Genomic DNA, 9,632 nt, shown 5'->3' with positions numbered 1-9,632 from the left:
CACACCAGTCAGAATGGCTAAAATTAACAAGTCAGGAAACGACAGATTTTGGCGAGGATGCGGAGAAAGGGGAACCCTCCTACACTGTTGGTGGGAATACAAGCTGGTGCAGCCACTCTGGAAAACAGTATGGAGGTTCCTCAAAAAGTTGAAAATAGAGCTACCATATGATCCAGCAATTGCACTACTGGGTATTTACCCCAAAGATACAAATGTAGGGATCCAAAGGGGTACATGCACCCTGATGTTTATAGCAGGAATGTCCACAATAACCAAACTGTGGAAAGAGCCAAGATGTCCATCGACAGATAAATGGATAAAGAAGATGTGGTATGCATATACAATGGAATATTATGCAGCCATCAAAAGGAATGAGATCTTGCCATTTGCAATGATGTGGATGGAACTGGAGGGTGTTATGCTGAGCGAAATAAGTCAATCAGAGAAAGACATGTATCATATGACCTCACTGATATGAGCAATTCTTAATCTCAGGAAACAAACTGAGGGTTGCTGGAGTGGGGGGCGGGGTGGGAGGGATGGGGGGGCTGGGTGATAGATACTGGGGAGGGTATGTGCTATGGTGAGCGCTGTGAATTGTGAAAGACTGTTGAATCACAGATCTGTACCTCTGAAACAAATAATGCAATATATGTTTAAAAAAAAAGAAGAAGAAGAAGAAGATAGCAGGAGGGCAAGAATGAAGGGGGGGAAATCGGAGGGGGAGACAAACCATGAGAGACAATGAACTCTGAAAAACAAACTGAGGGTTCTAGAGGGGAGGGGGTGGGAGGATGGGTTAGCCTGGTGATGGGTATTAAAGAGGGCACGTTCTGGGTGCCTGGGTGGCTCAGTTGGTTAAGTGACTGCCTTCGGCTCAGGTCATGATCCTGGAGTCCCTGGATTGAGTCCCGCATCGGGCTCCCTGCTCGGCAGGGAGTCTGCTTCTCCCTCTGACCCTCCCCCCTCTCATGTACTCCCTCACTCTCATTCTCTCTCTCTCAAATAAAAATAAATAAAATCTTTAAAAATAAAATAAAATAAAAATAAAGAGGGCACGTTCTCCATGGAGCACTGCGTGTTATGCACAATGAATCATGGAACACTACATCAAAAACTAATGATGTGGGGCGCCTGGGTGGCTCAGTCGTTAAGCGTCTGCCTTCGGCTCAGGTCATGATCCCGGGGTCCTGGGATCGAGCCCCGCATCGGGCTCCCTGCTCCACAGGAAGCCTGCTTCTCCCTCTCCTACTCCCCCTGCTTGTGTTTCCTCTCTCGCTGTGTCTCTCTCTTTCAAATAAATAAATAAAATCTTTAAAAAAAATAAAAACTGGGCGCCTGGGTGGCTCAGTTGGTTAAGCGACTGCCTTCCGCTCAGGTCATGATCCTGGAGTCCCCGGATCGAGTCCCGCATCGGGCTCCCTGCTCGGCAGGGAGTCTGCTTCGTCCTCTGACCCTATCCCCTCTCATGTGTTTTCTCTCTCTCATTCTCTCTCTCTCAAATAAATTTAAAAAAAAAAAATCTTTAAAAAAAAATAAATAAATAAAAATAAAAAAATAAAAAAAATAAAAACTAATGATGTAATGCATGGTGATTAACATAACAATAAAAATTTTAAAAAATTTAAAATACAACAACAACAATAACAACAAAAATAAAAATAGAGCTACCCTATGACCCAGCAATTGCACTACTAGGTATTTACCCTGAAGATACAGATGTAGTGAAAAGAAGGGGCACATACACCCCAATGTTCATAGCAGCAATGTCTACAATAGCCAAACTGTGGAAGGAGCCGAGATGTACTTCAACAGATGAATGGATAAAGACGTGGTTCATATATACAATGGAATATTACTCAGCCATCAGAAAGGATGAATAACTACCATTTGCATCCACAGGGATGGAACTGGAGGGGATTATGCTGAGTGAAATAAGTCAAGCAGAGAAAGACAATTATCATACAGTTTTACTCATGTGGAATATAAGGAATAGCTCTGAGAACCAAAAGGGAAGGGAGGGAAAACTGAAGGGGAAGGTATCAGAGAGGGAGACAAACCATGACAGACTCTGGACCCCGAGAAACAAACTGAGGGTTACAGAAGGGAGGGGGTGGGGAGATGGGGTAACTGGGTGATGGGTATTAAGGAGGGCACATGATCTGATGAGCACTGGGTGTTATATGCAACTAATGAATCGTTGAGCACTACATCAAAAACTAATGATGTACTACATGTTGGCTAATTGAACATGATAATTTAAAAAAAAAAGACAATGAGATACCACCTTACACCAGTTAGAATGGCCAAAATTAACATGACAGGGAAAAACAAATGTTCACAAGGATGTGGAGAAAGGGGAACCCTCCTACACTGTTGGTGGGAATGCAAGCTGGTACAGCCACTCTGGAAAACAGTAGGAGGTTCCTCAAAAATTTAAAAATAGAGCTACTTATGACCCAGCAATTGCACTACTGGGTATTTACCCCAAAGATACAGATGTAGTGAAAAGAAGGGGCACCTGCACCCCAATGTTCATAGCAGCAATGTCCACAATAGCCAAACTGTGGAAGGAGCCGAGATGTCCTTCAAAAGATGAATGGATAAAGAAGATGTGGTCCATATATACTATGGAATACTACTCAGCCATCAGAAAGGATGAATACCTACCATTTGCATCCACAGGGATGGAACTGGAGGGGGTTACGCTAAGTTCAAGTCAAGCAGAGAAAGACAATATAAGCAATAGCACAGAAGACCATAGCGGAAGGGAGGGAAAACTGGGAAGAAATCAGAGGGAGACAAACCATGAGAGATTCTGGACTCCAGGAAACAAATTGAGGGTTTCAGAAGGGAGGGGAGTGGGGGATGGGGGAAATGGGTGATGGGCATTAAGGACCGAGCACTGGGTGTAATTCGCAACTAATGAATCACTGAACATATTACAATCTAATGATGTTACTATACATTGGCTAATTGAATTTAAATAAAAAAGAAAGCAAATGTGAACATCCAGCAGTCTTCTAATGTGAGAGACTTCCAACGATGCAATATGTACAAAGATCAATATTCTCACTACCCTGTTTATTTTGGGAAATAGTTATTTTTCACAAAACAATTTTTTTGTCAACATGCAATGGTTTATTAATATCATTCAAATGAGCTCATGAAAAAATTTTAAAACCTCTTTTATTCCTAGTATGGTAAATATTGATACCACTCAGTGCAGGAAAAGAGGGGTTAGGACAAAGTCACAAATCCCTGGGCCCGTCTCTCAGCGTCCTCGCGCGAGGGCGGTGTCTTGGGCGGGAAAGCCCAGTGTTAGGGAGTCCGCATCTCCCCTGGTTTCACTTCTCCCTCTCACAACCTCTGTCAGGTCCTCCTGCCTGGATCCTCATGACGCGACCCCAGTTCGCACTCCCATTGCGTGTCGGGGTTCCAGAGAAGCCAATCAGCGTTCCGGGTGTTTTCACCGGCCGCGGGGCGACTCAGCTTCTCTCCGGAACAGGTGGTTGCCAGTCATGCGTCCCCCAACCCTCCTCCTGCTGCTGCTGTCCGGGGCCCTGGCCGTGACCGAGACCTGGGCGGGTGAGAGCGGGAGAAACCGCCTCAGCGTGGGAGGCGGGAGGGGGCTGCCGGACCCAAGCGCTGCTCCGCTCCGCCGCCTGGCACTCGGAGCCCTCACCTCCGCCCCACCCACACCTTGGTCCCGACTCTTCTCCGACCCACTGCCCCTTTTCCGTCGCGCGAACCCCTCGCCCCCTGCCCTCCCGGCCGCCTCCCCCTGGGCCCCGGCCCCGTGCCGGGAGGAGGGTCGCGCGGGGTCTCAGCCCCTCCGCGCCCGCAGGCTCCCACTCCCTGAGGTATTTGTTCACTGTCGTGTCCCGGCCCGGCCGCGGGGAGCCCAGGTACGTGGAAGTCAGCTACGTGGACGACGTGCAGTTCGCGCGGTTCGACAGCGACGCGGCAAGTCGGAGGATGGAGCCGCGGGCGCGGTGGGTGGAGCTGGAGCGGCGGGAGTACCCGGCCCAGCAGACGCGGGACTCCAGGACTTGCACACAGACTCTCCGAGGGAATCTGAACGAAGCGCGCGGCTACTACAACCAGAGCGAGGTAGGTGAGCGACGCGGGCAGGGGACAGATCACGATCCCCATCCCCCCGGACGGCCAGGGTCGCCCCAAGTCTCCGTGTCCGAGCGACACCCCGAGGCTGCGGGACACCGCCGTCCCCCGAACGGGGAAGAACCCTTGGGGAGTCTACTCGGTTTGGTTTTCAGTTTAGGCTTTAATGACAATAGGTCGTGGTGGGCCGGGGCCAGGGTGTCATACCTTCCAGAGAATGATAGGCTGCGACGTGGGGCCTGATGGGCGCTTCCTGCTTGGGTACCTTCGTGATGCCTACGACGGCGCGGATTACATCGCCCTGAACGAGGACCTGCGCTCCTGGACCGCGGCGGACACGGCGGCGCAGATCACCCGGCGCAAGTGGGAGGCGGCCGGTGTGGCAGAGGACTTGAGGAACTACCTGGAGGGCACCTGCGTGGAGTGGCTCGGCAGGCACCTGGAGAACGGGAAGGAGACGCTGCAGCGCGCAGGTACCAGGGGCCGCGGGGCCTCCCCGATCTCCCCTCCGCTGGGGCTGGCTTCCCACCAGGAAGGGAAAATGGACTCCGTGTCAGAACACCGCCCCTCCCACGGGTGGGGAGACGGAGATCCGCCCGGGTGTTCCTGTTCCTACTAGAGAGGGCCTCACCCAGAGGGCCGCTTCTCGCTAAAGGACAATCCAGTCTCTCCCCAGAGGCAGGTGGAGACCATCCCTGAACTAGTCCATCAGCGGTCCCTCCATCCTGGCAATCACCTTATAAACCATGACTTCCCCTCTCAAGGTCTTGTTCTCCATCTGAGAACATCCTTGGAGATCTGACTCCCAGTTTTCTGAGTCACTGACACTCCACCGCAGTCAGGACCATTAGTGTGTTCCCCACTCTAGACCTGCACTCTCCTGTCCTGGGATCTCTCCCTGCTTCTAAAACATTACTCCAGATCCCTGAGTCTAGGCTGTTGTCAGGGTTTTGTGGCTTTTCCCTTCTAAACCATTTGTCCTTTCCATCCTCAGGATGGTCACGAGTGCTGCTTATAGTGACCCATGAAGGTAACCCAAAGTGTGGACTTTCTGATTCTTCTTCCTCAGAACCCCCCAACACACACGTGACCCACCACCCCATCTCTGATGATGTCACCCTGAGATGCTGGGCTTCTACCCTGCAGAGATCACCCTAACATGGCAGCGTGATGGGGAGGACCTGACCCAAGACACAGAACTTGTGGAGACCAGGCCTGCAGGAGATGGGACCTTCCAGAAGTGGGAGGCTGTGGTGGTGCCTCCTGGACAGGAGCAGAGATACACGTGCCATGTGCAGTATGAGGGGCTGCCCGAGCCCATCACCTTGAGATGGCGTAAGGAGGGGTTTGGGGTGGAGCCTCTTTGCAGAGAAAGTAGCTCTTCGGCAAAACATCTGCGAGGTTATGACTCAAGCCTGAGGTCTGAGCCCCTCACCTTCCCCCTTCCTAGAGCTGCCACCTGAGCCCACCATCCCCATCATGGGCACCATTGCTGGGCTGGTTCTCCTTGTGGTCACTGGAGCTGTGGTGGTGGGAGCTTTGATGTGGAGGAAGAAGCACTAAGGTAGGGAAGGGAGTGGGAGGGGAATTTGAGTTTTCTCATCCCACTGAGAGGTTTCAAGCCCCAGGTAGACGTTTGTCCTGCCTTGTTAATGAGAAGTACCATCCACATACCTGTGCTTGCCTACTCTGGAGCCAATTGCTAACATTAACTCTTTAGTAGACTTGTGCAAATGAAGGACAAATTTTTTACCTTTATATTCTGTTGGTGGGGACCTGATCCCCAGCCGTTGAAGGTCAGGGGCAATTCCCTGATGTAGACAGACCTCCAGAAGACAGTTGGTCCAGTGCCCCTACATCCTTTCTTCGTGTTTTTCTGATACAGCCATGAGTCTTCAGTTAACAGTTCTGGAAACCTGATTTTGGTACAGGTCTAGGGTATTCCTCTGGATACTATGACCAGCCTTCTCCCTGGCCTCTGACATGATGTTTTCTTCCCACAGTGTTAAAGGAGGGAGCTACTCACAGCAGACTGAAAGTAAGTATGGAGGGAGTCATCCCTGAGACCCTGGGATAGTGTAGACAGGACCCCATGGGGAGCTCACCCACCCCATAGCTCCTCCTCTAGTCTCATCTCCGGTGGGCTCTGACCATGTCCTGTTTGTTCTACCCCAGGCAATGACAGTGCCCTGCGCTCTGATGTGTCTTTCATGGCTCCTAAATGTGAGACCCTGGAGGGCCTGGGTTATGAGGATTGTTTGAATGGGACAGTATAGCATTTAGTGGGCTGTGGAGATGTCAACATTTACATGATTGACTTGAATTTGTTCATGATTATTTTCTTTCACAGCGTGAACCAGTTGCCTTGTGGGGGACTGAGTGATGCAAGATTTGTTCACACTCCCACTTTTTTTTTTATCTATTTATTCGACAGAGTGAGAGAGTACTAGCAAAGGGAGCAGTAGAGGGAGAGGAAGAAGCAGGCTTCCCGCTGAGCAGGGAGCCTGACGCGTGGCTTGATCCCAGGACCCTGAGATCACGACCTGAGCCAAAGACAGACGCTTAACCCAGGTGCCCCACACTCCCGCTTTTTTTTTTACATCAAGAGCCCAGGACGTCTCTATCTGCTAATGGTGTCTGAATGTGTCTGTGTTCCTATTAGCATAATGTGAGGAGGTGGGGAAACTGGCCCACCCCTACCCATCATTACCTCTCCCCAAACTGACCTGTGCTCTCTTCCCTGATCTGCTTTCCTGTTCTAGCAGAGATGGGACTGGGTCATCTCCATCCCTGTCTTTACTTCATGTTTGACTGAGAAGTAATACTTTACTTCTCTACTGAAAATCTGGATATGAATTTGTTTTCTATTCTTGTCATATAGGACTAAGGTGGTAATAAAGGTAGTAAAGGAGAAGACTCCTAAAGTTGAGATGGGAAATAAATGGAAGCGGAGAACCTTCCAGAAGCTGCCTGATTGCTGTGCTGTCTGTTGTAGGTGGGGCAGGAGAAGCTGTGAGTAGCCAACTGTGGTCAGAACTATGCCGGGTTAGTACTCAGTGCATTGTGGGCTTTAACATGGTCACTCCTCAGCTGAGTCATCTTCACTATTCCCTGGTCCCTTCAGTGGAAACTTGTTCCACCAGGACCTGTGATCACAGGGATTCAGACATCACCTGTCTCTAGGACCATGGGCATCAAGAGCTTCCTTAACCAGGTCAGCCTAGGCTCCAGCTTGGATCAGGCCCTCAGCCCCCAACTTTTGGGTGGTTTATATAGAGAATTAGGCCTATGCTTATTCTTGTGTATGAGTTCTGGTCTCATGTTCCTCTGGTGTCCCCCAGTCTGTGACCACCACAGGGGTCCTATAGCCTCTCCTTGTTCCCACAAGGCCCAGTGAGCCCCTGCACACAGGATTCCTGTGGTATTCCTGTGGAATTTTTTCAGACCCATCTCTTCTCCTTCTACAGCTGTTCTGGATCATTCTTTCCATCCTTCCCCCATCTTTTTTAAAAAGCAGATTCTGGAGTTAGAGACAGGATCTGATCGTTTCTCATCCGTATTAAATTTCAGTTTGTCTTCTCTGCTCACTTACCTGCCCCCCAGACCTTAGATCTAGTGATCCTCGTTCTGGTTCCAATCCTAATTCATAGAGTTATAAAGCAGTGTGTAATTTGAATTCACATTTGTCTGGAAAATATGACCCATAAGCCTACGTACAACTTTTCTGAATGGAAAACTGTTCATTGTTTCCTGTGCTGTGCAGGAGGGATGGTGTGGAATAGAGGCAATAGGGGTGGAGCAGGGAGACCAGCAATGGGGAGAAAAGTGGTAGCTGCCACGAACAGCTGTAGCCTGAGGCTCATCTAGAAGAGAGAGGTGCTCTATGCAGATCATTCATTCAACTGGTAATTGTCAGATACAGGAACATTATTTTAGCATCTAGGACACCTCAAGTGAAAAATAGGCAAAATTTGCCTACCTTGTGGGGCATATGTTCTGGAGTGAGGGGCAGACTGTATGCTAGTAACTAAGGGAAGTGTGTGTGTTAGAGGTTGGGGAGTACCTATGGAAAGTGGTCCAGAGAGGTACCTATGCTGGGAAGGGGACGATGGCTACTTCACTACAGCAATCAGAGGGAGCCTCACCGAGGTGCCTTTGAGAGGTTTGAAGGTTATGAAGGAATTGCATAAGAGGAGGTCTGGGGGGGAGCTCCTTCCAGGCAGGGAACCCCCAGTGCACACGCACTGGGACAGGAGCGCGTCCTGTGTTCATGGAAGGGCGAGGAGGCCACTGGGGCTGGAGCAGAGAGCAGCTGAAATGACATCAGATGTCCAAGCCTTAGGATATTAGAACAGTTTGAGTTTTCTCTGAGTGACATGTGGAGTTACAAGATGGTTTTAAACAGACGATCCACCCGGTACCACCTCTCCTTAGAAGCATCTGTTTGTAGCTGTGCAGAATCAAGTGGTGCAGGGTGAGTGACCAGTAGAGAATCTGTAGGAAACCAGTGCAGTGTCCCAGGACGGGGATGTGGGCTGTACATCTGGGGTTGAGGAAGGAAGATAGTAGGAAGTGATTGGGTTCTGGATATATTTAAAGATGGACTCTGCAGCATTTCCTAATGGATTAATTCTAGGGAGAGAGAATGAAGAATCAGGGAGGGCATCCAACATTTCAGACTGCAAGCAGAAATATGAGTGCCTTCAGTGGAAGTGGGGAAGTGTCTGGAAGTAGCATATTTGAGTAAGCAGCATCACAAGCATCCAATTTAGGAAATGATTAATCTGAGATGTCTACTAGAAATACAAGTGAGGAGCACCTGGGTGGCTCAGTTGGTTAAGCATCTGACTCTTGATTTTGGCTCAGGTCATGATCTTGGAGTCATAGCATCAAGCCCTGCATCAGACACCCCACCCCCCACCCCACTGCTCAGCAGGGAGTCACTTAGGATTCTCTCTCTCCATCTCCATCTGCCCCTCCACCCTCTCTAAAATAAATAAATAAATCTTAAAAAAAGAAAGAAAAAAGAAACGCAGGTGAGGTTGGCAGGTAGATACAGAGTTCAGGGTAAGAGAAACATCTGGGTTGGAGAAATAGATGTGGGAGGTCATGCCATATAAACCAGGTTTAAAGCCTTTACTAGAGATGAAGAGATGAGGTCCCTAAGGGGGTGAGGGCCATAGAAGAGAAAGGAACAGGACCAAACCCTGGACTCCTCAAGGCTAAGCAAGCTGATCAGAGCACACACCCAGAGTGTACTACATAGTTTGGTTCTGCACCTAGAAAACACAAAGACCAGGGAGGCCCAGCCTTCAGTGTGCACAGAAAATTCCTGGACTATGAACATCTAGACAGTCTGGAGTAGAGCATGAGATTCTGGGTTGATAACAAGGTTGGTGCTGATGCTGCTGGTCTTCGGATCCCACACTGAGTAGCAAGCACATGAAGCAGGATCCCCACATGGCCGTGCATCAGCCTCTCCTGTAGGGATTATTAAGTAAGTGATTCCT

At 49.7% G+C, this 9,632-nt stretch overlaps 1 protein-coding gene across 1 annotated transcript; it reads left to right on the top strand.

Moving 5' to 3' along the window:
• Positions 1-3,489: 3,489 nt before the first annotated feature.
• LOC110586919 (HLA class I histocompatibility antigen, A alpha chain) lies at positions 3,490-6,593 on the top strand. The gene is given in 8 exon segments (XM_021697221.2): positions 3,490-3,588; positions 3,848-4,117; positions 4,320-4,595; positions 5,192-5,251; positions 5,254-5,457; positions 5,573-5,686; positions 6,126-6,160; positions 6,557-6,593. Coding segments are annotated over 6 exon segments (990 nt in total). The 5' UTR covers positions 3,490-3,521; the 3' UTR covers position 5,686; positions 6,126-6,160; positions 6,557-6,593.
• Positions 6,594-9,632: the final 3,039 nt, after the last annotated feature.

Source organism: Neomonachus schauinslandi, chromosome 8 (genome assembly GCF_002201575.2).
Source record: "Neomonachus schauinslandi chromosome 8, ASM220157v2, whole genome shotgun sequence".
Classification (NCBI taxonomy): domain Eukaryota; kingdom Metazoa; phylum Chordata; class Mammalia; order Carnivora; family Phocidae; genus Neomonachus; species Neomonachus schauinslandi.
This window is presented reverse-complemented; position numbering and strand designations above follow the sequence as displayed.